This window comes from Cheilinus undulatus, linkage group 7, assembly GCF_018320785.1.
Source record: "Cheilinus undulatus linkage group 7, ASM1832078v1, whole genome shotgun sequence".
In the NCBI taxonomy this organism is placed as follows: Eukaryota; Metazoa; Chordata; class Actinopteri; order Labriformes; family Labridae; genus Cheilinus; species Cheilinus undulatus.
In genome coordinates this window covers 26,373,094-26,386,063 of record NC_054871.1, presented here as the reverse complement: position 1 = coordinate 26,386,063, position 12,970 = coordinate 26,373,094, and the positions used below count along the sequence as shown (strand labels likewise).

At 37.7% G+C, this 12,970-nt stretch overlaps 1 protein-coding gene across 1 annotated transcript in view; it reads left to right on the top strand.

Annotated features, from left to right (window-relative positions):
- The window catches only part of xpr1a (xenotropic and polytropic retrovirus receptor 1a), a 110,553-nt gene extending 104,439 nt beyond the window's left edge, over positions 1-6,114 (top strand). Inside the window, exon 15 of the mRNA XM_041791819.1 lies at positions 1,636-6,114. Coding sequence (XP_041647753.1) covers positions 1,636-1,693 — 58 coding nt within the window. The 3' untranslated portion in view covers positions 1,694-6,114. The remainder of the gene's footprint in view (positions 1-1,635) is intronic.
- Positions 6,115-12,970: the final 6,856 nt, after the last annotated feature.

Here is a 12,970-nt window from a genome sequence, read left to right as displayed (position 1 = left end):
AGACATGTTGGGATTTAACCTTGGTTTCTTCTCCATGTTTGTTGTATGACTGGATTTCTACATTTTGGGGAAATTCTTTAGAAATAGGCTAACATTTTTGTGCAATGCACTCATCTGGGAAGTGATGCCGCCTTGTTCTTCCCACATTTTTAGATTGTACTCACTTCAATCTACATTACAGTTATGTCTTCCTCACTGTCCTCTTTACTTAGCCTGCTCTCAGGTTTATGATTGAAAAGGTTTAATCTCCTAAGACCCTGCATGTACATATGAGGACATCATATTTTGGCTTTCTTACAACAAAGTAATAATTTCTGCTTTTAGATTTTTTAGGTAATTGTCCAGAATATTCACAGTTAAAGTAATCTGCTTTTGATGTTGGAGAAATTTCCTTTTTTGGTTATGTCTTGGATAAAACTCTACAGAAAGAGGAATAATGCACAAGATGACATTACTGCCCAGAATGCATTATGCAAAATGGCAGGATTAATTAATTGAATTAATTAATGGGATTAATGCAATCCCAAAAGTAACTTCTTTACATACTACGTACTTTTAAGCAACCTCTTTTTCAACATGAGAGATAAAACAAATACTTAAGCTAAATAACTAAACTCACTTTGTCTCACTGCAGTTATTATCTGGTGTTTCAAGTACTTTTTTGTTTTTATTTTTAAATAATCCAAAATGTTGGATAGATCAGTAAAAAAAGAAAGAAAGAAAATCTGAGAAAAAATGGTTTCATTTCCCTTTAATTTTTGTATAGTCCACATTTCATTAAATTTATATTAAAAAGATATTCACAGTAACTCAGAGATATTAAAACTAAAGGCAACCTGTTTATTTATTCATTTATTTTGGGATGGTTTTACCTAAAGTCAACAATAGTCGGGAATGACATTTTTTGACTAATCAGATTTGACTCTTTAAACCAATAACTGGGGACATCCCTTGTACACACTGTTGGTTTTAACAGGAAAGGCTGGTACAAACCAGCTAGCAGGGCTAGGCTAGACAGAGATAAACTTAAAAATGTTCTTCAAATAAAAATAAAAAATAAAAACTGATTGACTTAGATGTTGGTATAACCAAGAGTAACAACTGAACCTTACAAGAGAAAAGGTTTTCTGTCAGTGGCCAAGGCACTGCAGAACCCTCTCCCTTTACCCCTGATTTGCTGATCATTTTGGCTAAATTTATTCACTGCCAACCTTTGACCAAAGACAGAACTGTAACATCAGAGGTGGAAAAGCTGCAGAGAAACTAATTCAGTGGCTCTTTACTGAGGAAACGGGCTATTTCACTAAACATTGTTAGATAAAATACTGTAGATTATTTCTGGAGTTGAAACGAGTGATCATAATGCTAATTATCTTTAAAATGACATTTTGCATTATTAGCATGAAGCTACTGAACTTACACACAACCCCTCTCCACTGGATAAATTAGATATCAACTTAACTGATATCAGTGACATTATGATAATTGTTTAGATATCAGTCAGAGAGCAGAGTGAAATCAAGGAATGATTGCATGATAAACTTTTCTGTATGTCTGTTGAATAACAAAGGAAAACTTAAGCCTTAACATTAATGTTGATGTCATTTCCTTGATGTTTTTTCACCTCTTCTCTAGGTCGAAAAAGGACACCAAGGTGCTAATTGAGGACACCGATGACGAGGCCTTCAGCTGAGTCCACAGTGTCAGCACATACACACATAGACACACAAACACGGTATACTTATAAGGACCTCATTCACTAACACCCAACCTCAACCCTTCTCCCTCATAGCAAGAAGTCTAGTAACCTTTAAACCCTCAGTCTAAACCTTTAACACAGTGAGGACACACTGCCCTCACTCTGGACAGTTTACCTCATCTTTACATCCTGTTGTGTATATTTGGTCTTTATAAGTATAGATAGAAACACAAAAAACACACTAAAAGAATAACCTGCTGAAGCACAAACATGGTGTCATATTGCTACAGTTGAGGAGAGAGCTAACGCCACACAGACAAACGGACATGAAGGGAAATCTTCTGCATGTAACTGGAAACACAGACCACACTGCCCTGGGATTTTTCTCTTCTTTGTAATGACTTTTATTGAATTATGTGTAGGTTACTTTGAAATATTAGTCTTTCTTTAGATTTTTTTTTACTTTGTTCGGTTTTTATTTTCAGGCTAAAAGGCTACAAACGACTGTTTACACGTCTTTTTGACTACTCTAGGATCAACAGGGAGAAGACAAAGCCAATCAAAAGACTAAATATGAATCAATACAAACCTGAGGAAGGACTCGATACAAATCACAGCATATCAAAAAAAATCAACTGGTTTCACCTTGTTGATTCCTTTTATACTTCATCTTTTTTCTTTTAATACTGTCAATCACAGCCCTGGAGGCACTTGCAGGAAAAGTGCGTTTAATACACAAAACATGAAAAAACAAGTGATAAAAAGGGATGTTTTTGATTCAAACATTTCTAGTCTGTAACGTTGCTTTGTAATATATTTAATATATTTTGATGTGCATTGTTACTATTGTAGTTGTTTAGTACTTCTACATGTGTTGTTTATACTAGTGAGACTAGTTTGAGCATCCACACAATGATTGTTAATGTATTTTATAATGTTTGGAATGTTTTATTGGTTGTGCCACATTTTAATAAGCTCATAGTTAGACCTTAATACTATAGCCCCAGGTTCAAATTAGTGGAGAAATGATTGTGATTATTGTGACAATTTAAAGTGCCCTATTAGCTTTTGTGTTTTTACGTGCATTGCTTTTATTTGAATTAACTACCAAAGCTTTCTAATATGAATGTGACTGTGACTACAGTAGTTTTGTTTATCCAACCTGCATCAATTATCTACAGATGGGCTGTTTCAGCTGCCTGATAATAATCCCCCATGATTTTAGCAGCTTTGGATGCTTTTAGATGAAATTCAAGCAAGCCCAAAGAGTGCACTTCATGCCAGCAGTTTTCAAATACGAGCGGGACCAGGGAGGAAAATGTGAAGCGCTTTCAAAACGGAGTGAGTCTGAATCATGAGTGTTGTAAAAAAAACAAAACAAAAAAAAAAGAGTGTTGTGTTGCAAACAAAGCTTTCTAGATATAACTAAGTGATATTTCTGAGATGGGACAAAAACAGATGGATTGGCCAAAACTAAAACATAAAACATGTCAAATGGAAATTATGGAAACATGCACATAAAAAGCAGACCAAGTTCAAGCTGATGCAACTTAACTTTTTCTCATAGTACAGCTGATAAATATTAGCTGTTTTTGTGAGAACTTGCCAGTGTGGCATGAAAGAGAAAGTTTAGAACCACTGGTTCAATACTATTGACATTTAACACAGAGGACATATCATGAACCACTTTTCAGTATTTTTGCACATATATTTGGGTATCTGGGGTATCTTCAAACTCACAAAATGTGAAATATGCCAACACAATCCTTTGTTTGTGGTCCTTTGTCCGAAAACACAAAATCTGACAGTCTATTCAGTCTGCACTTACTATGACATCACAGTGTCATTTTAACAATACCTGCCACTCACATGCTCTTTCCACTCATAGAGCTCCCCTACAGTCATATTAGCATGCAGCTATACCTATGCTAGCACTCCCCATGGAAGAGAGGGGCAGAATGAGAGGGAGCTCATTTGCATTTAAAGTGACACATACCAAAAACATCTGTTCTGATAAAGCCTGTTTTGAGCTGGTTCATACAGGAGTCAAAAACCTCTTCTGGTGCTTTATCTGTTTGGCATGTTGACCAAAACACAGAACAGATGTTTCATTTAGACCACAGGGGACTGTGTTAAAAGGTGGAAAAGAAAGATATGATCCATCACTTTTAATGCTAAAGTACTGTTACAAATTCTGACCAATCCCCTGAGAATACTTGTTTGTTGCTTGATGAGATTTTTTAAATCCACTTGTAATTGTGCTGCTGAAGATGGTTTTGTGAGCCTTTTGTGCCATGTAGGAGGTCTCCTACTTCAGAAAGTTGGACTATAACCCAATGAAGGTCTGGCTAAAGGGCGTAGATCTCAGAGGCCCCCTCTTGCAGACCACTAAACTACAGTGAGACCCACATCTGCCAGAATGAAAGGGAAGTAATTTGCCAGTAGCAATGTTTTAGGAGTGATTTTTTCTCTTTTTTTTTTGTTGTTTTTGTTTAATAAACAAAGTCCAGCAGTTACATTCATGAAATAACCACATTGCAAAAATTACAGACTAAGCAACATTTCATAAACAAAACAGGTCTGATGTCCAATCAGGGATTATATTTTTTAATTTTAGAAGTAGATTTACGAAAAGTGGCTCGCTTTAGCTTAGCTAGCTTTAGCTAAAGCATACATATAGCTTCGTTGGCTATGTAGTAAATGTTACTTCATTAGATATAAGCCAATGTAGCTATGATAGCTTTAGCTAAAGCTAATAAAACTCATGTTAGCCACCATTAGCATACCTACATCTAAAACAGGTCTGGCTTCAGCAAATGTACGTAGCTTTGTTAGTTATGTGGCTACATCACCTACATAGCTGATGTAGATAACATAGTTTTTTTAATCTTTATCTTAAGCTTTGTTTGTTATGTAGCTATGTCACCTATGTAGCTGACCTTGCTAATGTAACTTTTTTAGATTTAGCTAACATAGCTTCTTTAGTTTTAGCCTTAGCTGCTTTAAAGTGTTTTCACTGAGGGCGAGCTTTTTCCCCATAAGCAGACTTGTTTACTAGCTTTACTCAATGTTTTATAATTGGGGTTTCCAGGTTAGGTTTGTGACTTTTAACTTTTGCTAGCCTAACCCTTACCTCAACCCTAACCAAAAGTTTAACCCGATTTTATTTTGCAAGTTTTAGCAGGCATTTCTGTTCTGGCAGATGCAGTGTCTCAACTAGTAAAACAAAGCAAACTGAGGAAAACCTTTGTCAAAGATTTAAAAAAGAATGGAGGGATGTAATCAAAGTATTGCAAATGTAACTTCTGATTTTGGTACTTGCTGTGAGTAAACTGGGGCAGTTCTGTAAATGTCAATACAGCACTCTTAAACAGAAAATATCTATTATCCCTGACATTTTTGTACAATTCAATCATTCAGCATTTCAGTTGCCATACATATGTTGTTAGTCCTGTGTTTATTGTTGCTTTTATTTAGCACTTTAAAAATGTTTTTAATTGTTGTGATTTGATTGATCTTTGATAAACTTACTAGAATTTGAACTTTGATATGACACTAGTAAAAATCGCTATTTGTTTTAATGCCATGGCGACAAAAATATAAGTCCTAGGATTTCATGATAGGGAACTCTCTTGTTGTCAATTCTCATAACAACGCAGGCGAACAAAATGTTGATTTTTTTGTGCAATTCAGACAGTGTGCATGAGTTTACCTGCAATGTTTGATGGCTTAATCCCTCCTCTAGGCTACTCTATAATCAAAAAGTGGTAGTATTATGAAGTTTGGTACTATTTAATACTATTGACCATTAAAATTACAGAGATTTTATTTATTTTAAAACTTGGTATTGAACAGTATCAAAAAGTTGACGTATCTCAAATAAGATAAAGCTGTTGCTTTATGTGTTGTGTGCTTCTGTTTCTCCCGTAGTGGTAAAAGACGTAAAAGTTTCAATGTGCAATGATCTAAACATGAACTGGAGCGTATGAGAATGTGTTGTACCTGTTAAAATGTAGAAGATGGGTTGATTCCCTGTCCATTTAAATACACTGGACACATGCCATAACACACACACAAACACAAACATATTGCCTCTCTCTCAACACTACAGCATATGTTTTGTAAAAAGGCTCTGTTGTCTTGCCTGCATGCTGCTTTTGTTTTACATTGTACATAGATCTTAATTTATTTGATGTGTATAATAGCGATCATTGTAGCCACTGTGACAATGATTGAGCGCATTTGTTGCCATTTTGCTCAAGACAAGCAGTATTTTTTAGCTTTTTTGATTGGTCACAATCCTGCACTCTTTTTCATGTGTAAATCTTTTCAAATGTGTTTGTATAATATAAGGGAAAAAACAATGGAAATGCAAACTGTGATTGGTTGTATCTTGTTGGTTTTTCCTTCATGTTTCAAAGCTCTGTCATCTCCTGGGGGGGCGGGGGGGTTGCATCCATGAGGAAGGGGGGCTGGGGGACAAACCTGTCAGGCAGCTGTGTCCTTATGCTGTTGGTACATTTGTGAATGTGCATGAAAATATTGTTGACGCTACATGCGCTGTTGTAAGCTGCCCTGCTGACAGAAGCACTTTGTCATACGGTAAGGCACAGAAACAGAGTCCCAGAAGACCCACACCCATACAAGATGCTGTTAAATTGATCCCAGATCTGCCTGACAAACACATCTCGGATGTTTTATTAGCTCTCGACAAGCATTTTAAGGATGCTTCTCAGTGAGAGAAAATGTTTTGTTTGACCAGTGTCTGTTCAGTATGTGAAAAAAAACAGGGTCTTTTTGTAGAGTTTGTCTTTGAAATCATGACATGGCTTTCCACAGAAATATGACGTAGTCAGGGGTTTGGAGGGAGGAGCATGTCTGTGTCCCAGTGCTCTCACTGACACAGATGGACAGGCATCTTTCCCTTGGATGTCATGGTTCTAGTGGAGTTGCATGCTTCTTAAATGCACAGGAAACCAGGCCATGTCTAGTAAGTCAACAACAGGAAAACGTAGCCAGTTGTGATTCAGTGACTAGTGGACTGTTTTGCTGACAGCTGGTGCTCGTGGAAAGTCCTGTCATGATGGTGAAAATCCTATCATCCCATTTGTTCCCATGGATAAAGACGATTCTGTTTTCACTGCTTGCTGAAACCCCCATGATGTTGAAAAGCTTGATATTTGTCCCTCTCTCGATGTTGTTCGTACCCTTCCTCTAATCTAGCTCAATGTGATAGTAACTGTAGTTTGGTAGATGGATGTTCTACTTTGATACAAAAAAGATGAAAGATTAAATACATTGTGGCTAACTGTGATTTAAAGAGACATAAAGAAAGGAAAATGTCTTACATTCTGATCCATCCTCCCTCCTGAGTCCCTTTTACAGAGTAGTTTGTACATGTTGAGTGTATAACACTGTTCTATGATGGTTTTCCTGATGGTATTTGTATTTCTGTATCCACTTTGGTGATCCTGTCATATCTGGGTTTTATAAACCACGATTATTTTTAAAACTCACTCTGCCTCAAGACTTTTTTTTTAATTCTCTTGGCTGGCTTTTATGTCTTTCTTTGCTGAGTGACTTGATTCACTGAGAATATCTTTGATGCAGTTCTGTGAACAAAACGACACGCTTATTAAACATCCAGCAGCTTCCCTCGCTGAAAAAATGAAAACTCTGGGGAAGCACTGCCGTTACTGCAGTTTCTCAAGTGTCCACTTGAGGCGGGCTGCTAAAGCACCAGAAGTCAAATGTACTGTACACTCCATGTTTGAATGCAGATTTTTTTAAAGCAGAAATTAACATAAGCGTTATTACTTGTCTGTTTTGGTTTTAAACATACAGTTCAAATACAAAACCCACACTGTCCAACTTGCAAAAAAGGGGTACTTATTCTGGCATCAGGCAAACAATTTGCTCCAAAACGCTGCAAATAATGAAGGGTTTAGTACCGAAATGTTACAAATGATTGTCTAGTAGTGAAACCCTACAAATAATAAAGTTTTTGTACCAAAATGTACCTAAATTATGGTGTAGCACTGAAACACTGGAAATGATGAAGGTATAATACCAAAAGGTACTAAATGATAAAGGTCTGGTAGCAAAATGTTGCAAATGATGAATGTGTAGCACCAAAATGTTCCAAATGATGAAGTTCTAGTACCAACACGTTGCAAATGATGATGGTGTAGTACTGAAATATTCCAAATGATAAAGGTGTAGTACCAAAACATTCCTTATAATGAAGGTGTACTACTGAAATGTTCCAAAATAGGAGGTGTAGTACTGAAATGTTCCAAATGATGAAGGTGTAGCACCAAAACATTCCAGAGGATGAAGATGTAGTACCAAAATGCTGCAAATAAAAACCACTTTTTTGCAACTTGGACAATGTGCAGGAGGTTTTTTTCTACTATTCACTGCACACCTTGCCCTCCGATACACTTGTCCTAAGAAGTAGATGAGCGCAAAATCAGTGAGGGTTTTAAGCTGTCACTGGAGAAAGCATCATGGCAAAAACAAAAGAAATCAGTTTAGACTTGAGAAAAAGAACTGATGATGCTCACAATCAGGAGAAGGATAAACAAAGTTACAAATTACAGTTCCAAGTGTCAAAAACTGGAGTGAAAAGAATCATTAAGAAATTCAAAGAAAACCACACAGTACAGAACAAGCCTGGTAGAGGTAGGAAGACAAACATTTAAAAGACTCTGGAAAGAAAACTAGTGAGAGATGTGTCTAAAGACCCTAGGCTACAACCACTGCCAAGACACTAGTGAATGACTTTGCCTAGTCAGGAATTGTAGTCTCAAAGGAGACATTTACTAGAGCACTGCACGAGAATGACTGAGAGGCTGCAGACCTTGAAAAAGTCCACTTCTGCAGAAGAGACACCTTCAAGCCAGACTGAAGTATGCTAAGGACAACCTTGAAAAAGATTATTCATACTGGAAGCATTTCCTTTGGTCAGATGAGACCAAACAGAGCACTTTGGTCAGAGAAAGAAGAGAGAGGTCTATAACCCAAAGAACACCATCCCCACAGTCAAACATGGCAGTAGGAGTATTATGCTGTGGCGATACTTCAGTAGATCTGGAATTGGGAATCTCTTAAAGGTGGAAGGAATCCTGAAGAAAGAAGGATATGTGAAGATTTTGAAAGAAAACTTCAAGCTGCAAAACTGGGTCTTGGTTGTGGCTTTGTCTTCTATCACGATAATGACCCAAAGCATGTGTGGTTCCTGGTGAAGAACAGAAGACCAGCGTGAATGTTATTGACTGGCCTGCACAAGGCCCTGACGTCAATGCCATTGAAAATCTGTGAGGTGAACTGGAGACCAAGGTCCATGCTAGAAGACCATCCACATCTGTCACCAACTTGGGTGTTAAAATGGACCCTCAACTCACCTTTGACATCCACATTAAACACCTCAGTAAGACATCATTCTACCATCTCAGGAACATCGCTAAACTCGGTCCAACACTCACCCTGGCAGATGCAGTGAAGCTCGTCAACACCTTTGTCTCCTCCAGGCTAGACTACTGTAATGTACTCCTCATTGGGATCTCTGGCAAGAGCATCCAGAGATTGCAGTACATCCAGAACAGCGCTGCCGGGATCCTGTTGAGGGTCACATCACCCCCATTCTGAAATCTCTTCACTGGCTCCCTGTCCCATACAGAATTGAGTACAAGTTCTCCCTCCTCACCCATCAGTGCATTCACGGACATGACCCCCAGTACCTCAAGGAACTCCTCATCCCCCAAACCCCACCGTTCTGCAACCAAAAACAGCCTCCAAGCCCCCAGAACCAAGCTATGGGTGATCGGGCCTTTTTCTCCGCAGCTCTGAGGCTGTGGACTGCCCTCCCTGACCACCTGAAGGCCCCAAAGGCTGCGGATGCTTTTAAACGAGGCCTAAAAACCTATCTTTTTACAAAAGCTTTTTGCTAAATGTCTTTTATAGGTTCTCCTCTTAATCTTAAAATTAGATCGTATTATTCTTCTGCTCTGTAGCATTTTGAGATTGCTGAAATGTAACGTGCAATACAAACAAAATTTATTATTATTATTATCAAATCTGGAAAAGCTTGGGCTGGGATTCCTCAGGTGATGTGTCTGAGACTTGTTGAAAACTACAACAAATTGCGGGCCGACATCCAGCAAAAAGGAGACAAAGCTGCCTATTAGCATCAGGGGGAAGCTAATGATTTCAATAATCATTAATGAAATAATTCTGTTTCTGTGTGCAAAGTAAAATATGTAAGTATCCAAAATAATACTAGGATGTTTTGAAAGTGGTTAAGAATTCCTTGCACTGTTTAACAGCATTTGGGACATACTTTTTGAGGGGGGCAATAATTTCTTCCTCATCTGCAGCTTTTTGTCAGGAGGTTAAGATCTGCCTCAGCTCTGCCTCTTTGTTACTAGGTTGACTGAAAGTTAGTTAGTTACAGCTGCCAATGATTTACTCCCTTTAGTAACCTAATCATTGATATCACTCAGACACCATCCAGTACTTCCTGCAGTCTAAGGCATTAAGATGGATGCAGTAAACATTCACACAGGTCACAGCTTTGTGCTGTGGTTTTAAGGTGTTTATACTTCCTCTGGTGTAGCTTGCCATTTTTTAATCTTTCAGATATTTGCTTTGCTGTTGCTTCATTTATTTGTTATTTCTGTATGCAGTTTATTTTTAGTTCGATCATAAAGATGTATGCCTTTCAGACCCTGTGTAAGTCATGCTCTTTTGTGTGAGTTTAAGAAATACAGCATGTGCAGCCCGGTGGTAAAAAGTGGCACTGCAGGTGCTGACTATGTTTTTGTTTGACAAGTGGTTCCTAACAGCTCGAGGAGCTCAGCCAACAACACTGGCAGCAGTTTGGGATTTGAGTCATTTTTCATGATGCTCTGTGGGAAGACTGAGTCTGAAACAGTTATGTTCAATGTGCCAGTATGGATGAATGAATCATCGTGAAAAGCCTACAAATTCTTGCTTCCTGAAAGATAAGGAAGACTCCACTAAATCAAAAGGTAACATTGCAAACTCTGTGAGAAGTCATCATCAAATAGATTTTAAAATTCATGGGAAAAATACCTTTAACCTCAAATGAAAAAACACTTCTGGAGTTTCTATGAATATACATTCTCCCAAAGCAGGTTGACTTATCTGAACAGCACAGTTGACAACCTGTGCCCGGAGTTGACCTGGGTTTGCACCACTTTTTCAATTAGTTTCCTCTTCAATTTAAGACTAGATCCTAGTAAAGGTAATTTTACACAAAAAAATGTAACTCATAAGATAGCTTCTAAAGTGAAAACCTGTTAGGAGTAGTGAGGGGAACTTTAAAAGGCTTCAGAGTTTCTCAAGAATAAGAAACAATGGAGAATTGTTCTCCAAACAGAGAGGACAAAATATTCTTATCGAATCTTAAGTTGGCTGAACAGACAAGAAAAATATTTATGCACACATTTTAGTCCAAACCTCCTTAACACATAGTGCTATCAATTGACTGACAAAAAATAATCTGATAAACTAAAGGCTTTGTTATCAATTAACCCTAATTAATACTATATACAGGTAAAAACAGAATATCAAGTGAAAGTAAAGTTTTTTCCTGGAATTTAATTTAAAAAACTTTAATTTTCCATACTTTCTAGATTCATCTCATACAGAGTAATAAATCTCAGGACGTTTTTGTTTCAATCTTGATGATTACAGCTTACAGCTCACAAAAATAAAAAACAACCATCTCAAAATATCTATTATCTCAAAATATTAGAACATTGTGGAAAAGTCCAATCTGCATAAGTTTCCTGGGCCTTTTTTCCATCACTCTGGTTCTGTACACACAACTGCAAACATGGGGAAGACTGCTGATTTGACTCTTGACCAGAAGACAATCATCTTCATCCTTTACAAGGAGGGTAAGGCACATAAGGTCACTGCTGGAAGGTCAGGCTGTTCTCAGAGGCTGAGTCAAAGCATATTCATGGAAAGGCAACAGGAAGAGAAAAAGTGTGGCAACAAGCATCAGAGATGAGCTCAGACTTCAGAGGATTCTAGAACTCAAGGGCTGGAGAGCCACCACACACAGACAGGTCCCTGGTATGGGCTTCAAATGCCGTGTTCCTTACTAATCCTGAGCCATATTAATTATGAGCAGCTCACCCGGGCTAAGGAGAAAAAGAACTGGACCGTTGCTCAGTGGTCAAAAATCCTGTTTTGAGATGAATGTAAATTTTGATTTTGATTTTGAAATCACGATCCCAGAGTCTGGAGAAAGGTCAGAGAGAGACAGTATCTGAGGTGTTTGAAATCCAGTGTAGTTTGGGCCATGTCAGCTGCTGCTGTTGGTCCACTGTGATTTAAAAAGTCCAGATTCAACGCTGTCAGCCATCTTCAAGGAGATTTTTGAGCACTTTATGCTTCTATCTGCTGAGAAGCTTTATAGAAATACTGATTTCCTTTTCTCCCAGAACTTGGCACCAGCCCACAGTGAAGCCAAAACTACCAGAAACTGCTTTGCTGACCGTGGTATTACTGTGTTTGATTGTCCAGCCAACTGGTCTGACCTGAACACCATAGAGACTCTCAGGAAATGTCAATAGGAATATAGAGACACTGGACTCAAGATGAGCCGAAGGCTGCTATCAGAGCGGCCTGGGCTTCTTAACTCCCCAGCAGTGCCACAAACTGATTGGCTTCCATGGCATGTTGCATTGATGCAGTAATTGGTGCTAACAGAGCCTTGACCAAGTGTGAATAAATGAGCTTAATTCTCCAAAAGGTTGACATTTTTGTATTAGAAATCTTTTTTTTAATCAGTGTTTTTTGATATTCTAGTATTTGAGATAGTGGATTTTTGATTTTTGTGAGCTGTTAGCCGTAATCAACATTCACACAAAAAAGTCATGAAATGTGTCATTTTGTATGAAATGCGTATAGAATACATGAAAATATAACTGTCTGAATGAAATCACAGAAAAAATAACGTTTCCATGATCTTCTAATTGTTGTGATGCACCTGTACTAAATACAAAAGGAGAGGGTGAATTTGCTAAATAAAAGCAATACAGTAAAAAGCTATGCAATTTGTCCTTTCTGAAAACAAATGATAAAAAAGAAGCTTGTTCCTCACTCTCTGAAACAGAAAAAAAGATTCTTTCTCATTGTTTCAGCTCAGTAAATTCATGAAGTCCTATCTAGTGAGTTTAATTCCTTTAAGCCAACAAACAACCTGCCAGTCAGCGTCTAAGAAGGTCACAACTA